The sequence below is a fragment of the Hyla sarda genome, chromosome 2 (assembly GCF_029499605.1).
Source record: "Hyla sarda isolate aHylSar1 chromosome 2, aHylSar1.hap1, whole genome shotgun sequence".
Classification (NCBI taxonomy): domain Eukaryota; kingdom Metazoa; phylum Chordata; class Amphibia; order Anura; family Hylidae; genus Hyla; species Hyla sarda.
The window spans coordinates 101983617-102010292 of NC_079190.1; the positions used below are offsets into that span (position 1 = coordinate 101983617).

Below are 26676 nucleotides of genomic sequence, written 5' to 3' on the forward strand. Positions count from 1 at the left end.
AGGAAACTGTTCATCTAGGAATGCTCGGACCTGACACCCATAATGTGGTGGTGCACCATCTTGCTGGAAAAACTCAGGGAACGTGCCAGCTTCAGTGCATAAAGAGGGAAACAGATCATCATGTAGCCATTTCACATATCCAGTGGCCTACATGATGATGTGTTCCAGCAAGATGGTGCACCACCACATTATGGGTTTCAGATCCGAGCATTCCTAGATTATCAGTTTCCTGGAAAGTGGATTGGTCGTCGGGGGCCAGTTGAATGGCCCCCAAGGTCTCCCGATCTGACCCCCTTAGACTTTTATCTTTGGGGTAATCTGAAGCAATTGTCTATGCTGTGAAGATACGAGATGTGCAGCACTTGAAACTACGGATACTGGAAGCCTGTGCTAGCATTTCTCCTGTGGTGTTGCTATCAGTGTGTGAAGAGTGGGAGAAGAGGGTTGCATTGACAATCCAACACAATGGGTAGCACATTGAACACATTTTATAAGTGGTCAGAAACTTGTAAATAACTCATGAAAGAATAAAGTTACGTTCAAACCAAGCACATCATTGTTTTTCTTGTGAAATTGCCAATAAGTTTGATGTGTTACATGACCCTCTTCCTATTGAAAAGTTGGATTCAAAATGGCCGACTTCAAAATGGCCACCATGGTCACCACCTATCTTGAAAAGTTTCCCCCCTCACATATACTAATGTGCCACAAACAGGAAGTTAATATCACCAACCATTCCCATTTTACTAAGGTGTATCCATATAAATGGCCCACCCTGTAGAATAAAATGTAGATAACTAATACAGATAAAGCAAGTCCTTACATATAAAAGTAAGAAAGAGCTGCTGGGAGCTGTAAATCACTGTCTATGTGGAGGACCGGAGCTTCCTCAGGGTCATTTACAGTAGACAGCGTCCCAAAAAAGTTAAATGGACCCACCCTCACCTGGTGTTTAAAAAAACAGCTATCCCGGGCACAGGTAAAAAGTACAGAACATGTAGTACCTACCTGAACTGTAGGGAGGTGCTAACAGACAGCCAGTCACTGAATGCACTTCAGTATTACAGGTGTTTTACCAGTAAAATTCCAATTCTGATTGGTCTGATCTTTCAGCCATTGACATTAGGAATGAGTGAATCGAATCTGAAGAATCCGAATTCGTTACTAACTTCAGGAAAAATTAGATTCACAACGAATGCGAATATCGCCGTGATTTTGCTTCTTTAAACTCCATTTAGTGCGGTTAAGGCTCCAGGGCATCTAAAATTTTCAGATCCACATGTAGGGACATGGGGCAAGGAATCCTGGGAAGGCGGGAACAAGGGTCAGCGGGATGACCCTGAATCACATGCAGCATGCAGCTTATCAGCGGCTAGCCACCCCTGTGATGTCGCAGCCCTATATAATCGGCAGCCATCTTGCGGCCAGTCACTTCAGCCTTTTTTTGCAGAGAGAGAGACAGTAGTGTGTGTTGAAGAGAAAAGTATTTTTACAGCAGCGATTTACCTCCCAGTCACATCAGCGTTCTATTGCAGAAAAAGAGAGAGGCACAGAGAGCAGTGTGTGTTGCACAGAAAAGCATTTTTACAGCAGGGATTCACCTCCCAGTCTAATCAGCATTCTATTTCAGAGAGGGACAGAGAGCAGTGGGTGTTGCACAGAAAAGATTTTTTACAGCAGCGATTCCCCTCAAGCCCAAATCCAGCCTAGAAGCACTGATAGGGAAGGGAGTGAGATTAAGAGAGAGAGTGCAATTTTGGGTGTAGTACACAGCGACTGTGTGCTGCAGCACTGGTGTCTCGACCAGCAACCCATCGATTGGTTAACACAGTCATCCACTTCATCACAAGTGACATCTGACACCCCCAGTCAACAGTCGGTGGGTTCCTCAGACACAACCCTTAGTTGGCATGGCCGGGTGCAGTCCCTGTCCTCCCATTGCCTCTGTCCTATGCTGTTCCCTCCCCCACAGAAGTATCTTATGCTGTGGGTTCAGCCCCACTATTTAGTGAGGAAGATCTACTAGAGGACAGTCAGCCGCTACTGCCAAGCCAAGAAGTGGAGGAGACATCCTCCGCTTCCTCCGCTAGGCGGGCAAGTAGTGATGAGGAGAGTGGCGTGGGAGATGGTGTTGCCAGAGTTTAGGGTCCTGAAGCAGACACTGTTGAGTAATCTGAGTAGGATATCAGTGACGTGCAGACATGACTCGATGATGATGAAGCCAATCGCAATTGGGAGCCAAGTGCAGAAGGGCTTCATCATCATCATCAGGAGAAGAGGGTTGCAGGTTGCCCGTGAAAAGTACTCATCAAGGGAAACAATGGTTCCTCACCCCCTTGCGTGACAAAGATAAAGATGCCCTAGGTGAAGTACAATATAGTATCTGGACTAGCTATTTCATCCAATGAGGCAACAATATTTGATAAATAATAATATTCAATAATCTATCGAATTCTGATTCAGAGACTCTAGTAGTTTGTCAAATTCGCTGCGGGGACCCCACCAGATGACCGCCACATCATCTATGTATCGGCCCCAATATTGGATGTGTTTATGAAATTGAGAATTGGATTCACCGAACACTACCACCTGCTCCCATCAGCCCAGGAGCAAGTTGGCATAAGTGGGCGCCACTGGATGCCCCTGAGCTGGTGGTAGATGTGAGAATTGAAGGTGAAAAAGTTACGGGTCAAAATGAACTGGAGTAAAGGACAGAATAAGTTGGTTATGTGAAGCATATTGGGTGCCTCTGCTATGGATAAAGTTCTCAACTGCATGTAGGCCTGCTTCGTGCGGAATAGAACTATAGAGTGCCTAGACATCTATAGAGCAGAGCCACCAATCAGGGTCAATTGTGAGATCTTGTAATTTCATAAGAATGTCCATTGTATCACAGGAGGGCACGCTGAGAACAAAAGGGCGGACGATCTCATCTAAATATATACCCAAGTTCTAGGTAAGATTGCCCACCACTGACACAATGGGTCTATACTTTAATGGTGTTAGACCCTTGTGAATTTTTGGGAGCCCATAGAATGTCGATAGTCAGGGTGCCACCGGGAGTAAAAATGCATACTCCTTTTTATCAATAAGGCCATCAACCAAATCTTGTTTAAGTATACCATCAAGTTCCTTGTGGAAGGGCCGAGTGGACGAGGGGGCACTCCCTCCGTCTGGAGAAGAAAAGGTTTAGTCTCAAGGGGCGACATGCCTTCTTTACCATAAGAACTGTGAACTTATGGAACAGTCTACCTCAGGAACTGGTCACAGCAGGAAAAATTAATAGCTTTAAAACAGGGTTAGATACATTCCTGGAACAAAATAACATTAATGCTTATGAAGAAATATAAAATCCCATCCCTTCCCCAATATCGCGCCACACCCCTACCCTTCAATTCCCTGGTTGAACTTGATGGACGTATGTCTTTTTTCAACCGTACTAACTATGTAACTATGTATTACAGTATTTTCCAAAACACAATATGTGGTTTTGTCCAAAAGTATACTGGAACACATCTGTACATACTGACTATGATCCTATGATCCTGCTAACTATCTAGGGGTAAGAATTATGCTTTCTTTATTCTATCTCGTTTGATATATCCCTATGGCGCATCTGTGTTTATTGTGGGGTTTCGAATTTGCTTTATTTGAACCTATTTATATCCCACTGGTCGCATTTATTTTCTTTATTACATGGGGTTTCCTACCATGTACTTGTTTTCTATGTAACAATGTGTACACCCACTATAACTGACAATCTGCCAGTGGATTCATGCATTATGATGATGAAAGCAGGGTTTGTGACTTTGACAACACTTACCCTGAGGCCTTTATTATATGCTGGGACTGCGCTCTGCCCCCCCCCCCCCCCAGATATTTAATTACCTACCTGCCCTTATATCTAATTGGTGATTTGTTTATTGTTTCTAGCTTCTGATATCTCCTTTTGATTTATCCGTTTGATGCTGTAGTATCCAATATCAAGTGGGGGTCATTCAGATTACAGAGTCCTTTTGGTTGCCTTAATTTACGTGGTTACAAGTTTGCAAGGTAATTGTCATCATTTGCTTTGTATGTATCTGCTATTTTGGGGGGAGAATTTGCCGCATAGATATTGGTTATCTTCTCTCTCTCTTTGTCTTTTTGACAAAAGACAAAGGCCTACTCCCTTACTCTTATTGTCACGATTCGGCTTACGGGTTGTGGACCGTGCTAGTGGACCGGTTCTAAGAGGCTACTGGTTTTCACCAGAGCCCGCCGCAAAGCGGGATGGTCTTGCTGCGGCAGTAGCAACCAGGTCGTATCCACTAGCAACGGCTCAACCTCGCTGACTGCTGAGAAGGCGTGGGACAGAAGGACTAGGCAGAGGCAAGGTCAGACGTAGCAGAAGGTCGGGGCAGGCAGCAAGGATCGTAGTCAGGGGCAACGGCAGGAGGTCTGGAACACAGGCTAGGAACACACAAGGAAACGCTTTCACTGGCACAATGGCAACAAGATCCGGCAAGGGAGTGCAAGGGAGGAGATCAGATATAGCCAGGGAGCAGATGGAAGCCAATTAAGCTAATTGGGCCAGGCACCAATCATTGGTGCACTGGCCCTTTAAGTCTCAGAGAGCTGGCGCGCGCGCGCCCTAGAGAGCGGAGCCGCGCGCGCCAGCACAAGACAGCAGGGGACCGGGACGGGTAAGTGACCTGGGATGCGATTTGCGAGCGGGTGCGTCCCGCTGTGCGAATCGCATCCCCGACGGCCATGACAGTGCAGCGCTCCCGGTCAGCGGGACTGACCGGGGCGCTGCAGGGAGAAAGACGCCGTGAGCGCTCCGGGGAGGAGCGGGGACCCGGAGCGCTAGGCGTAACAGTACCCCCCCCTTAGGTCTCCCCTTTTTTTTGTCCGGTAACTGCCTCCCCCTGGGATGGGGACACCGGGAAAGAATGGAGGGTTTCCTCAACGGCAGGCAGTACAGCAGGAGTTGGAATGGGGAGGGAGGGCAGAGGGTGAAGCTTGGCACGGGGCAGGGTGACACAAGGACGGGAGCCATGAGGAGGCACAGAGGCTTGCCTGACGGGACTGGGAGGGGGGGAGAGGCACTTCCTATGGCAGGCAGAGTCCCAGTTCTTGATCTCCCTGGTGGTCCAATCAAGGATGGGGGAATGAAGCCGGAGCCATGGCAGACCGAGGAGGACCTCAGAGGTACAGTTGGGTAGGACGAAGAGCTCAATCACTTCGCGATGGGGTCCGATACACATCAGGAGGGGTTCTGTGCGGTAACGCACAGTGCAATCCAGTCTGGCTCCATTGACCGCGGAAATGTAGAGCGGCTTGACGAGACGGGTCACCGGGATGCGGAAATTGATTCACAAAAGACTCCAAAATAAAATTCCCGGAGGCACCAGAGTCCAAGCAGGCCAGGGCTGAGAGGGAGGAGTTGGCTGAAGGAGAAATCCGCACGGGCACCGTGAGACATGGAGAAGCAGACTTAGAACCAAGAGACGCCACACCCACGTGAGCTGGGTGCGTGCGTGCGCGCGTTTCCCAGACATGGAGGACGGATAGGGCAATCCACCAAGAAGTGCTCGGTACTGGCACAGTACAGACAGAGATTTTCTTCCCTACGGCGATTCCTCTCTTCCTGGGTCAGGCGAGACCGATCCACTTGCATGGCCTCCTCGGCGGGGGGCCCAGGCGTAGACTGCAAAGGATGCTGTGGGAGAGGTGCCCAGAGATCTAAGTCTTTTTCCTGGCGGAGCTCTTGGTGTCGCTCAGAAAAACGCATGTCAATGCGGGTAGCCAAATGGATGAGTTCTTGGAGGTTGGCAGGAATCTCTCGTGCGGCCAGCACATCCTTGATGCGACTGGATAGGCCTTTTTTAAAGGTCGCGCAGAGAGCCTCGTTATTCCATGATAACTCGGAAGCAAGAGTACGAAATTGGATGGCGTACTCGCCCACTGAAGAATTACCCTGGACCAGGTTCAACAGGGCAGTCTCGGCAGAAGAAGCTCGGGCTGGCTCCTCGAAGACACTCCGGACTTCAGCGAAGAAGGCCTGGACTGTGGCTGTGGCAGGATCATTGCGGTCCCAGAGCGGTGTGGCCCAAGACAAGGCCTTTCCTGAAAGAAGGCTTACTACGAACGCCACCTTAGACCGTTCTGTAGGAAACAAGTCCGACAACATCTCCATATGCAGGGAACACTGAGACAAAAATCCACGGCAGAGTTTAGAGTCCCCATCAAATTTGTCCGGCAGGGACAAGCGGAGGCTAGGAGCGGCCACTCGCTGCGGAGGAGGTGCAGGAGCTGGCGGAGGAGATGGTTGCTGCTGTAGCAGAGGCAGAAGTTGCTGTAACGTGGCGGTCAACTGCGACAGCTGCTGTCCTTGTTGGGCAATTTGCTGCGATTGCTGAGCGACCACCGTGGTAAGGTCAGCGAGACTTGGCAGCGGCACCTCAGCGGGATCCATGGCCGGATCTACTGTCACGATTCGGCTTACGGGTTGTGGATCCGCTGTGTCAGCGAGGGATTGGCGTGGACCGTGCTAGTGGACCGGTTCTAAGAGGCTACTGGTTTTCACCAGAGCCCGCCGCAAAGCGGGATGGTCTTGCTGCGGCAGTAGCAACCAGGTCGTATCCACTAGCAACGGCTCAACCTCGCTGACTGCTGAGAAGGAGTGGGACAGAAGGACTAGGCAGAGGCAAGGTCAGACGTAGCAGAAGGTCGGGGCAGGCAGCAAGGATCGTAGTCAGGGGCAACGGCAGGAGGTCTGGAACACAGGCTAGGAACACACAAGGAAACGCTTTCACTGGCACAATGGCAACAAGATCCGGCAAGGGAGTGCAAGGGAGGAGATCAGATATAGCCAGGGAGCAGATGGAAGCCAATTAAGCTAATTGGGCCAGGCACCAATCATTGGTGCACTGGCCCTTTAAGTCTCAGAGAGCTGGCGCGCGCGCGCCCTAGAGAGCGGAGCCGCGCGCGCCAGCACAAGACAGCAGGGGACCGGGACGGGTAAGTGACCTGGGATGCGATTCGCGAGCGGGCGCGTCCCGCTGTGCGAATCGCATCCCCGACGGCCATGACAGTGCAGCGCTCCCGGTCAGCGGGACTGACCGGGGCGCTGCAGGGAGAAAGACGCCGTGAGCGCTCCGGGGAGGAGCGGGGACCCGGAGCGCTAGGCGTAACACTTATCTTAGTGACATGCAGTCATTTCATCCATAAAGCTGCGGCGTGATACTTGGTCCTAAGATTATTTTGTATATGCATAGTTTTGGGAGTGATGTCTGTCATTCTGTGGACAAAAACTACCAACTACTATCTTTGGTGACCATGACCTGCAACACTACCTTTGGACCTATCTAGAATAGTGACTGTTTGACCACTATTTTCCATTGCTAACACACTGGATACTTTTTCTATCTTTTTCTATCTCTTTAGGACTCCATTTTTTATCTCCATTAACTGACTGACCTGTCTTACACTTGACGAGGAGCATAAGTGTTATCCATCCGGTCTGAACTGATTTACATGCTTTTTATAATCTCCAATGTCAAGGCCCTTCTTCTGTTTTTGTTCTGTTTGTATATATCATTGTAATCTGTCTGTACCTCAATCTCTCCTCCATCCCTGATGAACTCAAGGTCAACATTTGGGAGAAACGCATTGGAACAAGGAGCATGAGAATTGCTGTCTTACTGTACACCACACGTATTATCAGTGTGGTTCCCACATCCTTATCCCTTCCACACTTAGCGTTAGCTTTAGATTAGTGGGGCTTAGGAAGGTTTAGTTATAGTTAGGGCACTCACCTGTATCCTCTTCCCTCCCCTCCTTTTTCTTTGCAGGCCATCCATTGTATGTTTATGTGACGTTCTGTGCAATTATGTGTACCACTGTAATTTTGTGCACTTCTGATATGATGGAAATGTTATATCTATCTTAGTAAAAGTTATATTTTATTATTCTTTTGTCTCTTTGAATGAATTATTGAATATTATTATTTATCAAATATTGTTGCCTCATTGGATGAAATAACTAGTCAAGATACTAGGTTGCCCGTGAGGCAGCAGCTGGTGGTAGCATGGTTGGCAGTCAGCATAGTGGCAGAAGTATAAAGTCTGGAGCCAAACATGCCACCTGCTTCGCGGCAGCCTCCCTTCCCGGAAGGTAGTGGAACAGGGGTTCCTGGAGTCGGCGGCAATAGCAGTCAATCATTGCAGACTGTTGGTGGGGAAATCAGCTACTCGACGGTGTGGCAGTTTTTCATCAAGCATCCGGAGGATGTTAACCTGGCCACATGCAAGATGTGTCAGCAGAAGGTGAAACGTGGCCAGGGTCCCAATGTTGGCACCATGGCCCTGTGTCAACATATGCAGCATCACCATAAAGCGGCCTGGGAGAACCGTGGCTCCAATGTGGTGGTCCAGCCTGCTGCATCACCCAGTGGCACGCTGCTCCCTGTTTAAGCCAGCCAAAGCTCCACCACCTCACCCGAAGGAAGGTGTGTGTCATACCCATCTTCTGTCGCTCAAGATGCTCCTGCTCGTCCTACTTCGAGTCAGTCATTCCACCAGCAATCCATCGGCGAAGCCATGTCCAAGAGACAACAGTATGCACCCACTCATCCAACAGCGCAGAAGCTGAACATGCTCCTGTCCAAGTTGCTGGTGCTGCAGTCCCTCCCTTTTCAATTGGTGGACTCTGCACCTTTCAGAGAACTGATGGCTTGTGCCGAGCCGAGGTGTAGAGTCCCAAGCCATCATTTCTTTGCGAAGAAGGCAGTACCAGCCCTGCACAATTTTGTGGAAGAGAAGGTGGGTGTCACGATTCGGCTAGCTGGAGGTGGATCCTCTGTGCCAGAGAGGGATTGGCGTGGACCGTGTCGGTGGACCGGTTCTAAGTTGCTACTGGTATTCACCAGAGCCCGCCGCAAAGCGGGATGGTCTTGCAGCGGCGGTAGCAACCAGGTCGTATCCACCGGCAACGGCTCAACCTCTCTGACTGCTGAGATAAGCGTGGTACAAGGGAGTAGACGAGAGCAAGGTCGGACGTAGCAGAAGGTCAGGGCAGGCAGCAATGATCGTAGTCAGGGGCAACGGCAGGAGGTCTGGAACACAGGCTAGGAACACACAAGGAAACGTTTTCACTGGCACAATGGCAACAAGATCCGGCGAGGGAGTGCAGGGGAAGTGAGGTATAAGTAGGGAGTGCACAGGTGAGGATACTGATTAGGCCTGCTGCGCCAATCAGTGGCGCAGTGGCCCTTTAAATCGCAGAGACCCGGCGCGCGTGCGCCCTAAGGAGCAGGGCCGCGCGCGCCGGGACAACACAGACGGGGAACGGGTCAGGTACGGGAGTCGAGATGCGCATCGCGAGCGGGCGCGTCCCGCATCGCGAATCGCATCCCGGCTGGGAGTAATATCGCAGCGCACCCAGCCAGCAGGTCTGATCGGGGCGCTGCGAATGAGAGAACGCTGCGAGCGCTCCAGGGAGGAGTGGGGACCAGGAGCGCTCGGCGTAACAGTACCCCCCCCCCCTTGGGTCTCCCCCTCTTCTTGGAGCCTGAGAACCTGAGGATAAGACTTTTGTCCAGGATGTTGTCCTCAGGTTCCCAAGATCTCTCCTCTGGGCCACAATTCTCCCAGTCAACCAAGAAGAATCTTTTACCTCTGACCGTCTTGGATGCTAGAATCTCCTTCACCAAAAAGACGTCAGATGAACCCGAAACTGGAGTGGGAGAAACAACTTTGGGAGAGAAGCGGTTAAGGATGAGTGGTTTAAGAAGAGAGACATGGAAGGCATTGGGAATACGGAGAGAAGGAGGAAGAAGGAGTTTGTAAGAGATCTGGCACTTGATTTTGAAGGGACCAAGATAGCGTGGTCCCAGTTTAAAACTGGGGACATGAAAGCGGACATACTTAGCGGAGAGCCATACCTTGTCTCCGGGAGAAAAATGGGGGAGTTCTTCTTTTCTTATCAGCAAATTTTTTCATCCGGTATGAAGCCTGAAAAAGAGAATTTTGGGTTTCTTTCCATATGGTGGAAAGGTTTTGAGTCACTTCATCAACAGCGGGCAAACCAGAGGGCATGGGAGTGGGGAGGGGAGGAAGAGGGTGACGGCCGTACACCACGAAGAATGGGGATTTAGCAGAAGATTCGGAGACTCTGAAGTTGTATGAGAATTCGGCCCATGGTAGAAGATCTGCCCAGTCATCCTGGCGGGAGGAAACAAAATGTCGCAAATAGTCACCCAGGACCTGATTAATTCTTTCTACTTGCCCATTGGATTGGGGATGATAAGAAGAAGAGAAGTTTAATTTGATCTTGAGCTGCTTACAGAGGGCCCTCCAGAATTTAGACACAAATTGAACGCCTCTATTTGAGACAATATGCGTGGGCAACCCGTGAAGGCGAAAAATGTGTATAAAAAATTGCTTTGCCAACTGAGGCGCCGAAGGAAGGCCTGGAAGAGGGATAAAATGTGCCATCTTGGAGAATCGATCAACGACCACCCAAACAACTGTGTTGCCACGGGATAAAGGCAAGTCAGTAATAAAGTCCATACCAATCTGTGACCAAGGTTGTTCAGGAACAGGCAGAGGATGAAGGAGACCAGCAGGCTTCTGGCGAGGAGTCTTATCCCGGGCACAGACAGTACAAGCCCGCACGAAATCAACAACATCAGTCTCCAGAGTAGGCCACCAATAAAATCGAGAGATGAGTTGAATGGATTTTTTGATGCCAGCATGGCCTGCGAGGTGGGAGGAGTGTCCCCACTTGAGAATCCCGAGGCGCTGGCGTGGAGTAACGAAGGTCTTCCCTGGAGGAGTTTGTCTGATGGAAGCTGGAGAAGTGGAGATCAGACAGTCCGGAGGAATGATGTGTTGCGGAGAGGCTTCCACTTTAGAGGCATCTGAAGAACGAGAGAGGGCATCGGCCCTAATGTTCTTGTCAGCAGGGCGAAAGTGGATTTCAAAGTTAAAACGGGCAAAGAACAACGACCACCTAGCCTGGCGAGGGTTCAGCCGTTGGGCAGACTGGAGATAAGAGAGATTCTTGTGGTCAGTGTATATAATAACTGGATATTTGGATCCCTCCAGCAGGTGCCTTCATTCCTCAAGCAACAATTTTATGGCCAGTAATTCTCGATCACCAATGGAGTAGTTTTTCTCCGCCGGAGAGAAGGTCCTAGAAAAAACCCCACAAGTAACAGCATTCCCGGAAGAATTTTTTTGTAGAAGAACTGCTCCAGCTCCCACCGAGGAGGCGTCTACCTCCAATAAGAAGGGTTTAGATGGGTCAGGTCTGGAGAGTACGGGAGCAGAAGAAAAGGCAGACTTGAGATGTTTAAATGCGTCTTCCGCTTGAGGAGACCAGGACTTAGGATTGGCGTTTTTCTTGGTTAGAGCCACAATAGGAGCCACAATAGTGGAAAAGTGTGGAATAAATTGTCTGCAATAATTGGCGAACCCCAAAAAACTTTGGATAGCACGGAGTCCGGAGGGGCGTGGCCAATCCAATACGGCAGATAGTTTATCTGGGTCCATTTGTAGTCCCTGGCCAGAAACTAAGTATCCTAGGAAAGGAAGAGACTGACATTCAAAGAGACATTTTTCCATTTTGGCATATAGTTGATTGTTGTGAAGTCTCTGAAGAACCATGCGGACATGCTGGCGGTGTTCTTCTAAGTTGGCAGAAAAAATCTGAATATTGTCCAGGTAAACCACAACACAGGTATATAGAAGATCACGAAAAATTTCATTTACAAAGTCTTGGAAGACGGCAGGGGCGTTGCAAAGGCCAAAGGGCATAACCAGATACTCAAAGTGTCCATCTCTGGTGTTAAATGCAGTCTTCCATTCGTCCCCCTCCCTGATGCGGATGAGATTATAAGCACCTCTTAAGTCCAGCTTGGTAAAGATGTGGGCGCCTCGTAGGCGGTCAAAGAGTTCCGAGATAAGACGTAGGGGGTAGCGGTTTTTACAGTCATTTTATTAAGTCCGCGGTAATCAATGCAAGGGCGTAGGGAGCCGTCTTTTTTGGAGACAAAAAAAAATCCAGCTCCGGCAGGAGAGGAGGACTTGCGGATAAACCCCTTTTTTAAGTTCTCCTGGATTTATTTCGACATGGCTTGAGTTTCCGGAGCAGACAGAGGATAGATTCTGCCCCGGGGTGAAGTAGTACCCGGGAGGAGGTCAATAGGACAGTCTTAAGGCCTGTGAGGAGGCAAAGTCTCTGCTTGTTTTTTGCAAAAAACATCAGCATAATCCAGATAGGCCTTGGGAAGACCAGATACCGGGGGAACTACAGGGTCTTGACTGTGAGTACTGGGAGCCAGTTTAAGACAGTCCTCGTGGCAAGAAGTACCCCAGTTCTTGATTTCCCCTGTGGTCCAATCAAGGGTTGGGGAATGGTGTTGAAGCCATGGTAATCCAAGAAAAATTTCTGAAGTGCAGTTAGAGAGGACCAAAAATTTAATTTTTTCGTGATGGGGTCCGATGCACATTAAGAGAGGTTCCGTGCGGTAACGCATGGTACAGTCCAATCTTTCATTATTAACAGAGTTGATGTAGAGGGGTCTGGGGAGACTGGTCACCGGGATGTTGAACCTGTTGATGAGAGAGGCCAAAATAAAGTTTCCTGCAGATCCGGAATCCAAGAAGGCCATAGCAGAGAAGGAGAAGGTAGAAGAAGACATCCGCACAGGCACAGTAAGACGTGGAGAAGCAGAGTTCACATCAAGAGCTGTCTCACCTTTGTGCGGAGTCAGCGTGCGTCTTTCCTGGCGAGGAGGACGGATAGGACAATCCTTCAAGAAATGTTCGGTACCGGCACAGTACAGGCAAAGGTTCTCCATGCAGCGTCGTGTCCTCTCTTGAGGTGTCAAGCGAGACCGGTCAACTTGCATAGCCTCCACGGCGGAAGGCACAGGAACGGATTGCAGAGGACCAGAGGAGAGAGGAGCCGGGGAGAGAAACAGCCTCGTGCGAACAAAGTCCATATCCTGGCGGAGCTCCTGACGCCTTTCGGAAAAACGCATGTCAATGCGGGTGGCAAGATGAATAAGTTCATGCAGGTTAGCAGGAATTTCTCGTGCGGTCAGCACATCTTTTATGTTACAGGATAGGCCTTTTTTAAAGGTCGCGCAGAGGGCCTCGTAATTCCAGGATAATTCGGAGGCAAGAGTACGGAATTGGATGGCGTACTCGCCAACAGAAGAATTACCCTGGACCAGGTTCAGCAGGGCAGTCTCGGCAGAAGAGGCTCGGGCAGGTTCCTCAAGGACACTTCGAATCTCCGTGAAGAAGGAGTGTACAGAGGCAGTGACAGGATCATTGCGGTCCCAGAGCGGTGTGGCCCATGACAGGGCTTTCCCAGACAGAAGGCTGACTACGAAAGCCACCTTAGACCTTTCAGTTGGAAACTGGTCCGACATCATCTCCAAATGCAGGGAACATTGCGAAAGAAAACCACGGCAAAACTTAGAGTCCCCATCAAATTTATCCGGCAAAGATAATCGGAGGCTGGATGCGGCCACTCGCTGCGGAGGAGGTGCAGGAGCTGGCGGTGGAGATGATTGCTGAAGCTGTGGTAGTAGCTGCTGTAGCATCACGGTCAGTTGAGACAGCTGGTGGCCTTGTTGCGCTATCTGTTGCGACTGCTGGGCGACCACCGTGGTGAGGTCGGCGACAACTGGCAGCGGGACCTCAGCGGGATCCATGGCCGGATCTACTGTCACGATTCGGCTAGCTGGAGGTGGATCCTCTGTGCCAGAGAGGGATTGGCGTGGACCGTGTCGGTGGACCGGTTCTAAGTTGCTACTGGTATTCACCAGAGCCCGCCGCAAAGCGGGATGGTCTTGCAGCGGCGGTAGCAACCAGGTCGTATCCACCGGCAACGGCTCAACCTCTCTGACTGCTGAGATAAGCGCGGTACAAGGAAGTAGACAAGAGCAAGGTCGGACGTAGCAGAAGGTCAGGGCAGGCAGCAAGGATCGTAGTCAGGGGCAACGGCAGGAGGTCTGGAACACAGGCTAGGAACACACAAGGAAACGCTTTCACTGGCACAATGGCAACAAGATCCGGCGAGGGAGTGCAGGGGAAGTGAGGTATAAGTAGGGAGTGCACAGGTGAGGATACTGATTAGGCCTGCTGCGCCAATCAGTGGCGCAGTGGCCCTTTAAATCGCAGAGACCCGGCGCGTGCGCGCCCTAAGGAGCGGGGCCGTGCGCGCCGGGACAACACAGACGGGGAACGTGTCAGGTACGGGAGCCGAGATGCGCATCGCGAGCGGGCGCGTCCCGCATCGCGAATCGCATCCCGGCTGGGAGTAATATCGCAGCGCACCCGGCCAGCAGGTCTGACCGGGGCGCTGCGAATGAGAGAACGCTGCGAGCGCTCCGGGGAGGAGCGGGGACCCGGAGCGCTCGGCGTAACAGTGGGCCATTCCTTCAGCCTGTCGGTATGTACCAAAGTGCACGTCAGCGCCAACATGTGGAGCTGTAACTACGGTCAGGGACAATATATGTCCTTTACGGCCCACTGTGTGAATGTGGTTCCTTCACAGAAACAACAGCAACCTGGACAGGTCACACCACTTCTGCCTCCACTTTCTCAGGGCGTTGGTCGAGTGACAGTGTGCGACTCCGCCTCTTCATCCTCCACAGTCTTCTCAGCCTCCACTGCACGAACAAGTCTCAGTGCCCCTCCAGCATACCATGTGTGCAGGGCACGGCGGTGTCACGCTGTTCTTCACATGGTTTGCCTTGGCGAACGGAGTCACACAGGGGAGGAACTGCTAAAAGTCATTCATCAAGAAATCGAATCATGGCTTACTCCACAAAAACTGGAAATGAGAACCACGGTGACCGACAATGGGAAGAACATCATGTCTGCACTGCGACAAGAAAGCCTGAGACATGCACCCTGCATGGCACACGTGTTCAATCTGGTTGTCAAGCAGTTCCCGAAGTGTTCCCCCCATCTGCAAGACATCCTAACAATGGGAAGGAACTTTGCATGTACTTCAGTCACTCGTACACCGCAAAGCACACCCTCCTTGAGCTGCAGCGTCAGAACAGTATACCCCAACATAATCTGATTTGCGATGTTTCCACACATTGGAATTCCACCCTCCATATGTTGAACCAGCTATATGAACAGAGAAAAGCCATCATCGATTTCTTGATGATCCAAGCGGATAGGGGTACTCTCCTGTGTAACTTCAATGTGAACCAGTGGCAGCTCATACGTGACACCTGCCGTTTGTCAGGCCCTTTGAGGAAGCCACATTATTGGTCAGTCGCCATGATTACGGGATGAACGTCATTCCACTGCTTCATCTACTACAACACGTGTTGAAAAGAATGACTGGTCAGGGCACTGGAGACGTGGCACCTACATTTAACGGCCACATGAGCCCTGTGGGGGCTGAACTGGAGGAGGAGGGGGGATTGTTGAATTGTGGGATGACTTCTGGCGTCCTTATTGGACCCTCGCTACCGGCACAAAATGGGGGCCTTTTTTACACCCTGGGAGGAGAGGGAGGATAAACTGACCTACTACAGAGACATCCTTCGTAGTCAGTTGGCTGATGCCTATCTGTTCCATCGTCCATCCTCTCGCAGGTCTAACTCGGGGGGGGGGGGGGGGGGGGGGCCTCTGCGCTCACCTTCCACTGCCATGGCAGGTGGGGTGGCAGGAGCATTACCATCTCCATCAGCAGCAGCCTGAATCTACAGTCGCTGATAAGTAGCTTTCTTCACCTGCATAGTGAAGCAAGTCATCAGCAGAAGGTAGACCTGAAGCAGGACCTGAACCAGCAGGTGGTTGCATACCTTGACATGATCAAGTTTGGCTGCCCAGAAGTCCAGCGGATCTTCAAGGTGTGTTGGCATACCACACCTTGAAGATTTGCTGGACTTCTGGACAGCCAAACTTGATTTGTGGCCACAACTAGCAGAGTTTGTCCTGGAAAAGCTGTCCAGCCAGGCCAGTAGTGTGCCATCAGAGCAGGTGTTTAATGCGGCGGGGGCCATAGTAACCACTCGTGTGTCCATGAAAAATGTGGAGAGACTGACCTTTGTGAAGATGATTTCCATCCACCAATGCCTGATCAGAGTAGATTGACCATGGTGCCACACCAACACTTCACAAATATGGATAGTGCAAAACATATTTAAGGCGCTTGTCCCCAGTTACAGACATTCCTCCGCATCAGACCACAAGTAAGTATTGAGTATTCATTACGTAAAACTTGTCTTTTAATAACATACTTAGGATAAAATATATGTACCCACATTTTTTTTAAATCTAACAAAAGGAAAGGTGTGCAAAAAAACACCATGTGCCACCTACACCACCAAGTATTGATGTGATGCAAAGATCTCTAAAAGGTGGAAGGGAACAACGTATGGTCTATTGTAACTGGTGGGGGTAAAAACTTCCCCTGAAAGGCCCTACTTTTGCATTATTAATTCCCTTCTTGGCAAGTCTTACTCGCCCTAAAAAGGGCGTCCCCACACAGGAACCTCTCCCTATTTCCCCCTACAAACACTGCCATTTCCCAGGGTTTTTAGGTGGAAATAGAGAGAGTTTCCTGTGTGGGCCCACCCTTTTTAGGGTGAGTAACACTTGCCAAGAAGGGAATTAATAGGGCGAGAGTAGGGCCTGTGATAAAGTGGTGAGGAAAGGGTGGATTTCCTTCGCTCACTCTGGAGCAACCCTCACCTGCGGCCTAATGAATGAGGCAGCAGAGAAGGGAGGCGTTTATAGGGGAGAGATTCAGTCTGATCTGGGCTCTCCCTTGGAAACAGAAGGTCGCTGTAAGGGGGAGACAGCGGGCCCTGTTTGATGCACAGGAGCTGTGAGTGGCCCAAGTGATAGTGGGAACTGTGAGTAAACAGGTTGCAGGGGCACATGTTATGTTGGCTGAGGGTAGCTCCCCAGTAAGTAGTCAGGGCATGCTTACATGTGTAGTCAGTAACCAGACAGTCTAGGACTTTGTTTTGTTCCTGATTTATGTTTTGTTTTACCTGCAACCTGTGTACATAAATCTGGCGAGGAGCTAGGCTTGTATGTTAAACTGTTGTCTGGCGAGTTATTGCGAGGAAACGTGTCCTGTGGCAAGTAACCAGGACGATCCCAGAGCTATCCCCGAGGACGGTTCCTCACAGGCCTTACAGGGCAAGTTTTTACCCCCACTTGCTACAATGGAAAATACGTTGGTCCCTTCCACCTTTTCGAGGAAAGTGTTACTCGTCTTAAAAAGGGCGGCCCCACACAGGAATCAATCCCTATTTCCACCTAAAAACCCTGGGAAATGGCAGTGTTTGTAGGTGGAAATAAGGAGAGGTTCTTGTGTGGGGCCGCCCTTTTTAGAGCGAGTAACGCTTGCGAAGAAGGGAATTAATAATGCGAGAGTAGGGCCTTACCGGTTCAATGGACCGTACATTGTTCCCTTCCACCGTTTAGACGTCTTTGCATCACATCAATAATTGGTGGTAGTTTACACGTGGTGTTTTTGCACACCTTTCCTTTTGTTTAATTTAAAAAAAAAAAGTGTGGGTCCATATATTTTATCCTAAGCATATTATTAAAAATTACGTTTTACGAAATGTATATCCTCGATACTTACTTGTGCACACTAACACTTTTACAAAAGAGAGTTTTCTTCTGCCTACCTGCCTCAGCTACTATTCTGATCCTGCCACCCGCCTGATGCCACACATCTGATGCAAAGTTCTCCTTTTTTCACCCACCTTCATCACCAGGTACTGGCATTGTAACCCACCACACCACTCTGTCACCGGGTCACTTTCAGGACTCCTGATGCTGCTGCCATCCCCCAGGCTGTCTCATTTTGCCAACATATGTTCTTCTCGTGCTGATGCCATCTCCAGGCTGTCTCATTCTGCCACCTTATGTTCTCCTCATGCTGATGAAACCTCCAGACTGTCTCATTCTGCCACTATATGTTCTACTTATGCTGATGCCAGCTAAAAGCTGTCTCATACTGCTACCATATGTTCTCCTCATGCTGCTGCCACCTCTAGGCTGTGTCATTCAGCCACTATATGCTGCCACCAACTCCGGGCTGTGTCATTCAGCCACCATATGTTCTACTCATGCTGATGGCAGCTACAAGATGTCTCATACTGCCACCATATGTTCTCCTCATACTGCTGCCGCCTCCAGGCTGTGCCATTCAACCACTATATGTTCTCCTCAAGCTGCCACGAACTCCAGGCTGTGTCATTCAGCCACTATATGCTGCCGCCACCTCCACGCTGTGTCATTCAACCACTATATGGTCTCCTCATGCTGCCACCACCTCCACACTGTGTCATTCAGGCACTTTATGGTCTCCTCATGCTGCCACCACCTCCACACTGTGTCATTCTGCCACCATATGTTCTCCTCCTGCTGATGCCACCTCCAGGCTGTCTCATTCTGCCACCATTCTACTCATGCTGATGCAAGCTCCAAGCTGTCTCATACTGCCACCATATGTTCTCCTCATGCTCCTGCCGCCTCCAGGCTGTGTCATTCAGCCACTATATGTTCTCCTCATGCTGCCACAAACTCCAGGCTGTGTCATTCAGCTACTATATGCTGCCGCCACCTCCACACTGTGTCATTCAGCCACTATGTGGTCTCCTCATGCTGCCGCCAACTCCACGCTGTGTTATTCAGCCACTATATGTTCTCCTCATGCTGCCACCACCTCCACGCTGTGTCATTCAGCCTCTATATGGTCTCCTCATGCTGCCACTACCTCCATGCTGTGTCATTCAGGCACTATATGGACTTCTCATTCTGCCACCACCTCCACGCTGTGTCATTCAGCCACTATATGGTCTTCTTATGCTGCCACCGACTCAAGGTTGTGTCATTCGGACACTATATGTTCCCATCATGCTGCCACCACCTCCATGCTGTGTCACTCAGGCACTATATGGTCTCCTCATGCTGCCGATACCTCCAGGCTGTATCATTCAGCCACTATATGTTCTCCTCATGCTGCCGCCACCTCTAGGCTGTGCCATTCAGCCACTATATGGTCTCCTCATGCTTCCGCCACCTCCAGGCTGTCCTATTCAGCCACTATATGTTCTTCTCATGCTGCCGAAAACACCGGGCTGTGTAATTCAGCCACTATGTTGTCTCCTCATGCTGCCGCAAACTTCAGGCTGTGTATTCAGCCACTATATGCTGCCACCAACTCCAGGCTGTGTCATTCAGCCACTATATGCTTCCGCACACTCAAGACTGTGTCATTCAGCAACTATATGTTCTCTTCATACTGTCGCCACCTCCAAGCTGTGTTATTCAGCCACTATATGGTCTCCTCATGCTTCAGCCATCACCAGGCTGTGTCATTCAGCCACTATAAGTTCTCCTCATGCTGCCGCAAACTCCAGGCTGGGTCATTCAGCCACTGTAGGCTGCCACCAACTCCAGGCTGTGTCATTCAGACACTATGTAGTCTCCTCATGCTGCCACCACCTGCACGTTGTGACATTCAGCCACTATATGGTCTCCTTATACTGATGCCACCTCCAGGCTTTGTCACTGTGCCGCTCTGCAACAGTGATTCTAATAGCGACACCTCTGATCTGCATGTCATACTGAATAACAGTATTATTTCACTAACCCAGCACACACCTTATGCGTATTACAGCAAGGCAAAGTGTTCTACAACCCTATTGAGGCTCTCTGTAGGACAGAAATAGCCATTTTTAATAGTGATTAGCCGCAAATAAATTTGGACCCAAAAATTTTTTTGGGGAAAAATTCACTCATTTCTGGTACTAAGGGGCCAAAAGTGTGCCAAGAACATATCCCCCACACCAATAGACCAACATCAGCTTGAACAGTTAACAAAAGGTAGGATGGATCCATGCTTTCATGTTGTTAACATCAAATTCTGACTTTTTCATCTGAAGGTCACAGCTGGAATCGAGAATAATCAGACCAGGCAATGTTCTCCCTGTTTTTTATTGTCCAATATTGGTGAGCCTGTGTGAATTGTAGCCTCAATTTCTTCAATATCTTAGCTGACAGGAATTGTAACCAGTGTGGTTTTCTGCTGCTGTAGTCCACCTGCTATGAAGGGGTACCCAGTTTGAAACAATTTATCTCTTCTCCAAAGATGTTAGACTGCAGGGGTCCTGCCGCTGGGAACCCCCGGTATCTCTGGGTCGGCAGTGTTAGCGTCCGGAACACGGAAGCTTGCAGCTTCCGTGTTCGTGACGTCACTCAACCCCCCCCTCCATTCATGTCTATGGGAGGGGGCATGATGGCTGGTACTTAGCCATCACACCTCCTCCCATAGACGTGAATGGAGGGGATGTGGCGGTCAGTTTGCTCTGTGCACCGAATGACAGGGGTGCCAAATCTGAGATCGCAGAGGTCCCCAATGGCGCGACCCCTGCGATCTTACAACTTATCCCCTATCCTTTGGATAGGGGATAAGATGTTTCCAGCAGAGTACCCCTTTAAGGTTCAACAGAGATGGTATTCTGCATATTTTGGTAGCAATGAGTGGTTATTTAAGATACTGTTTCCTTTTCTTCCATCTTGAATCAGTCTGTCCAAGGCATTTTTGTCCACAAAACTGCTGCTCACTGTATTTTCAGTTTTTAGGACTATTCTCTGTAAACTATAGAAATGGTTGTGCGTGAAAATCTTAGTTGATCAGCAGTTACTGAAATACTTAGATCAGCACTTCTGGCACTAACAACCATGTCACATTCAAATTCACCTAAATCCCCTTTCTTCCCCATTCTGATGATTAGTTTGCACCTCAGCAAAAATGCCTACATGTCTTAAAACATTTAGTTGGTTCCATGTGATCGGCTGATTAGCTATTTGTGTAAACAAGCAATTACACAGGTGATACCTAATAAAATGGCCAATGAGTGTATGTAGTATAGTTACCATTCCTAGTGTCACCTCCATGCTGACAAATTGTAACATGGCTGATGTCATTTAATGGTTCAGCTTCAGATATTAAAACAAAATGTAATAATAATTCAAAATAGTTAAAGAACTGTAAAGAAAACAAGTTTTTGGTTTATTGTTAAAATAATGTAATAGATAAAACCCATACAATGTGGATTATCTGATCCATTACTCAGAGGCTCATTACTTAGAAGATGGTGTCCTCATGGATTTGATGTTATAAACAGCACCTTTATTATCCATCTATCATGAGACTCCTTCATTTTAGCAGCAAATACAATAAATATAGGACTCATCCAGCCACAATCACTTGATTATGAACCTTTATATTGTGAGTATTTGTTCTGTTTGTGACACATTTCTTGTATATCTCCTTCAAGTTCAATACATTATAGTGGGCTTTAAATCAGAGTGCTATAATATTATTGCTCTAATGTTATAATATTCTGTATGCTGAAATTGTAGTGTTTACATGTATACTTAATGTATGTACTCATCTAATATTACTTAGTATACAAGTATAGAAGTTGAAGCTAACACTAGTATTAGACTTTGGGTTTGCCAGAGGAACACCCAACCTTGATCTATACAAAACATATACATATACATCCACAAAACATGTACATATACATATACATCCACAAAACATGTACATATCTTTTTACTGCATTTTAAACTTTGTTATCATTGCATATATAGGACATATCAACAAAGCCCAATAGGTTATTTCTAATTCAACCCATAAAACAAACACAGAAGGCAAGAGTTTAGCTCTAAAGTCAACTCTAAATGTGTTTTTCTTTCTCTGAATCTTTGGGTCCATGTTTGTGTATGGGTTTGTGCCCAGAGGAAAATGCTCTGGTATACAGGTGGGCCAGTGTGACGAGTGTTAGCATGTGACCAAAAATGTATAAATATAATACTTGGGGTAGCACTGTGGCCTTAGAGTGCATTTATATGATTTTAAAGGGAACATATCACCAAGTTTTACCCTATATAATGAGTATAGACACATAATACAGGTAATATTGCATGTTCTTCCATGCCTGGATGTCTAAAAATGTGGAGAAAACAACTTTTATAAATTTCACATATACTGTAAATGATGCTTAAATAGTCATTTTGGCATATGGATGCTGAAGTAGTCATGGCTCCCCGGGCAGGGTATACTACTACAATCTAGGTATGATTGAGCAGCTCAGTCATGGCCTGATGTCACTGCTCACAGGTAGGCTGTCAATCATGTCTGGATAGGCGTGATTAGAGATGGAATAGGCATGGTTATAGCCTATTTTTTTTTCTACACCTTTACAGACTTGCCAGAAGACATCCAGGCATGGTAGGACACATGTTATTAGCTTCTATTACATGTTGCCACTTGATATATAGGGCAAATCTTAGTGACAATTTCCCTTTAAGTTGGTCATAGATGTAGGTATTTATCACAGTCCATCATACACATCAAATAGGATAACAAGAATCAACATGCAGGATGTTCTGCCAAGCAGTAGAGTCAACAGCAATGCTACAGGTCAATGTTGGGCCTCTTTCACATCTACGTTGGAGCTCTGTCCAGTGAGCTCTGTTTTGCAGACTCCTTTCAAATTACAGGAGTTTGAACAGAAAGAAAAATACTGCGTGTCCATTTTTTTCTTCCGCTCAACAGACAGAAACAATCAGACAGAAATCCCATGACCCCATTCAAAGTCAAAGGGGACCCATTGGTGTCACTTGTGCAATAGACAGTGCAGCTCCGTTGTTTGCCTCCTTGGACTTTGAGACAGAGCTTCTGAACGAAGCTCCAACGCTGATAAGAACTTAGCCTTACTAATCCCAAAAATCACCAGGCGGTCCAGACAATATAGGTACCTATTTTAATTCATTTCTCATGAATACATACTGGCTTAAGGAAATTTAGAAATATAAGAAAGAAATAAGAGCTGTTGCACATATACAATGGTAACTAAGAATAACCATACACTGTATTGCAAACCCTTTGTCATTCATGGTTGGTATGTAAAGGTAATTTTTCCAAACAACAAAGTATTGAAACAACAAACTGCTGACATTTAGTAGATTGATCTATGTTCCATTTTCCAATGACCACAAACATCAACCACTTGGTAGATCATAAGATTTGTGCCACGACAACAAAAAACATTAGGCAAAAAGTGGTCTTAATTTGGGTTTTAATGCCATCAAGAATTCTATTGTGTAGTCTGTTGTATTGCCAGTTTAAGTACGCAGGTGTGACACTATTATTTTTCTGTCATTAACCATTTTATTTAATTATTATTTACTTTTTATTTTTATCAAAAACAAAAAAAACATGAATAATGATAACTTCTACAAGAAGAAAAAAAATTGCAGTACCTTTTGTAAGTCCATCTCTTTATATCACTCAAAAGATCACAGTATGTATGCAAAGAACAAAGCCAACGCATAAAATGACATATAATGAGAATAATCAGACAACTACGCCTAGATTTGTCCTCCTAGGCTTGACGGATAACAATAATCTCCGCTGTTTCCTTTTCATCCTCTTTTTTCTTGTGTACATCATTGTTATTGTGGGAAATAGTAACATTATATTATTATTTCAGCTTTCTCCAAGTTTGCAGACACCAATGTACTTCTTTCTAAGTCACTTGGCATTTTCAGATCTCTGTTACTCATCTGTCATAACCCCCAAACTCCTGGACATCTTGTTAGCTGGGGACACGTCTCTTTCATATGGTGCTTGTATGTGTCAACTAATTTTTTTCAGTGTATTTGGGAGTCTAGAGTCCCTTATACTGGCACTGATGTCATGTGACCGCTGCGTGGCCGTAAGCAGGCCACTATTATATTACTCTATAATGACAACATCAGTATGCCGACGATTGATAGCAAGCTGTTATACAGTTGCCATATTGACTTCCATATTAAATACATCCTATGCATTGCAACTCTCTTTCTGTGGACCAGTTAATATTCCCCATTTCTATTGTGACTACCCCCCATTGCTGAAGCTTTCCTGCTCTGATACCTATGTCAATGAACTTGTGCTCTTGTTCTCAGTGGCAATGGTAAGTGGTATATCTGTAGTAACTATTATGACTTCCTATGGTTACATTATACATATTGCAGTTGGTATTAGGTCCACAGAGGGCAGGTGTAAGGTATTCTATACCTGTTCATCTCACCTTACTGTTGTTTTTATGTTTTATGGAACTATACTGTTCATGTACCTTCGTCCAAGTGCACAATATTTTTCAGAACAAGACAAAGTAGTGGCTATTTTTTATACAGTGGTAATTCCTGCATTAAACCCTATAATCTATAGTTTGAGGAATAAAGAACTGCAAACTGCTGTTACAATGATTATTGGAAGAAAATGCATGAATTTATACATTTATTTGCTTATTCTGGCTAAAATTCTTGACTAGTAGCAACAATGGGGTACATTTATCAAGGTATTTAGAGCCTTTTTTTAGCGCCTAAGCACTTTTTTGTGCGACTTTTGTGGGTAAGCAAAAAGTTACAAACAGCTTAGTTTCATATATCTGGGAGACAGCCGCCTCCGCTCTTCGGCCACCCGCCTGCAAATACCAGCCGTTGCAACTACAACTCCCAGCATGTCCTCACTGAAAGGGCATGCTAGGAACTGTAGTCCTGTAACAGCTCAAGTAGCCGGCAGGTGGGAGATGTTAAGAGCGGAGGTGGACATGAGCGGAGGATGAGGGGGGGGGGGGGGGAGTGTTAGAGGACATGAGCAGAGAGGGGGGGGACATGAGCGGAGGGGGGACATAAGTGGAGGGGGAGATGAGGGGCCGCGGCAGCGGAACCGTCCGGCTCCCAGAAATACTAAACTACACTGTAATTTCATACTTCCCGGGTGGTGCCATGATTGGCCAAGACCAACCGGCCAATCACGGGACCGCCCGGGAAATATAAAAATTACAGTGTAGCTCATATTCCTGGGAGCCAGCTGGCTCTGCAACCCAGCCACCCGCCCGCAACTACCACCGGCCCACTAGCCATTGCAACTACGATTCCCAGCATGTCCTCACTGTTAGGGCATGCTGGGAGTTGTAGTCCTGCAACAGCTAGAGGGCGGGTTGTAGGTGCAGGTGGGTTGTGCCTCCAGCTGTTGCTAAATTACAAGTCCAAGCTGGAGGCTCACTGTTTGGAAACGCTGGTTTATGGGCATTTTCACTAAGGGAGGGCACCATAAATGTACTAACCAATTTTCCATGTTTTTTTTCTTCTCATTTCATAATCGTGTATGCAGAGGACTTCTCCAGAATTGGTGGACTACATCGATGACCAGCGTTTTTTTATTTTTTTATTTATAAAATGGTTAACGAGGGCTTGTGGGGGAGTGTTTTTTGGAATAAAGTTTTTTAAAAAGTGTTTTTTTTAATTTACTTTACAGGCTCAGAAGCGGAAGCTGTCTGATAGATGGAATCCATTTCTAAGCTGGGGCTTAGCATTGGCCCCAAAAACAGCTAGCACTAACCCCCAATTATTACCCCTGTACCCAGTGCCACAGGGGTGCCAGGAAAAGCTGGTACCAACAGGCCGGGAGTGTCAAAAATGAGGCTCCTGGGCCTAGGCAGTAACAGGCTGGCATTTTTTAGGCTGGGGAGGGCCAGTAACAATGGTCCGCGCCCACTTTGGTAATGTTAGGCTGTTGCTGCATGGTTGGTATTTGACTGAGAATAAAAATAGAGGGAACCCTATGTGTTTTTTTAATTATTATTTATGCAAAATATATGTGGTGGTTCCCTATATTTTCATTCTCAGCCAGATACCAACCAAGCAGCAATAGCCTGACATTACCAGGGTGGGTGAGGACCATTGCTACTGGCCCTCCCCAGCCTAAATAACGCCAGCCTGTTATCACCTAGGCCCATGAGCCCCATTTTTAACACTTTGGGCTTGTTGGTACCGGCTATTCCTGTCACCCCTGTGGCGGTGGGTACCAGGGTAGTAATTGGGGTTTAGTGCTTGCTTTTTTTGGGGCCAATGCTAAGCCCCGGCTTAGTAATGGATTCCATCTATCAGACAGCTTCCACTACTAAGCCTGTAAAGTAAACTAAAAAAAAACAAAAAAAAACACAACACTCTTATTCCAAAAAACACTCCCCCACAAGCCCTCGTTAACCATTTTATTAATATATATATATATATATATATATATATATTAAAAAAAATACTGGTCATTGACGTAATCTACCGAATCCGAAGAAGGCCTCTGCATACACGGATCTGAAATTATAAGAAAATGAAAGAACATGGAAAATTGGTTAGTACATTTATGGTGCTCTCCCTTAGGAAAAACGCCCATAAACCAGCGTTTCCAAACAGGGAGCCTCCAGCTGTTGCTAACTACAACCCCCATCATTTCCAGACAGCCTTTGGCTGTCTGGGAAAGATGTAAGTTGTAATTTAGCAACAGCTGGAGTCTCGCTGTTTTAAACTACAGAAGAGGACAATTTTAAACGTGCTACTTTTCATATATATATATATATATATATATATATATATATATATACAAAGTATACAAAAAGCGCACTTTTTGATCAAAACGTGTCCCCCATCCACCACGGGGAGGTGGCCTCATTTAGGATGGGACCCTAGCACAAATTCTGAGCCTAACACTCAACTATCCACTTACCTCTGCTGGGCATATAGCCTCTGACTGGGTGACATGCTGGATCCATTTAAAACTCTA

The 26676-nt window shown here is 47.6% G+C and overlaps 1 protein-coding gene across 1 annotated transcript; it reads left to right on the forward strand.

The window, feature by feature from the left end:
• The first annotated feature begins 23404 nt into the window (after positions 1-23404).
• LOC130357394 (olfactory receptor 1052-like) lies at positions 23405-24658 on the forward strand. Its single transcript, XM_056560087.1, has one exon. It carries the CDS (start codon positions 23405-23407, stop codon positions 24383-24385), a length of 981 nt encoding a protein of 326 aa, XP_056416062.1. The 3' UTR covers positions 24386-24658.
• Positions 24659-26676: the final 2018 nt, after the last annotated feature.

Bases quoted from the DNA above. Each gene is read 5' to 3' on its own strand.
- LOC130357394 (XM_056560087.1), top strand. From the start codon at position 23,405: ATGACATATAATGAGAATAATCAGACAACTACGCCTAGATTTGTCCTC.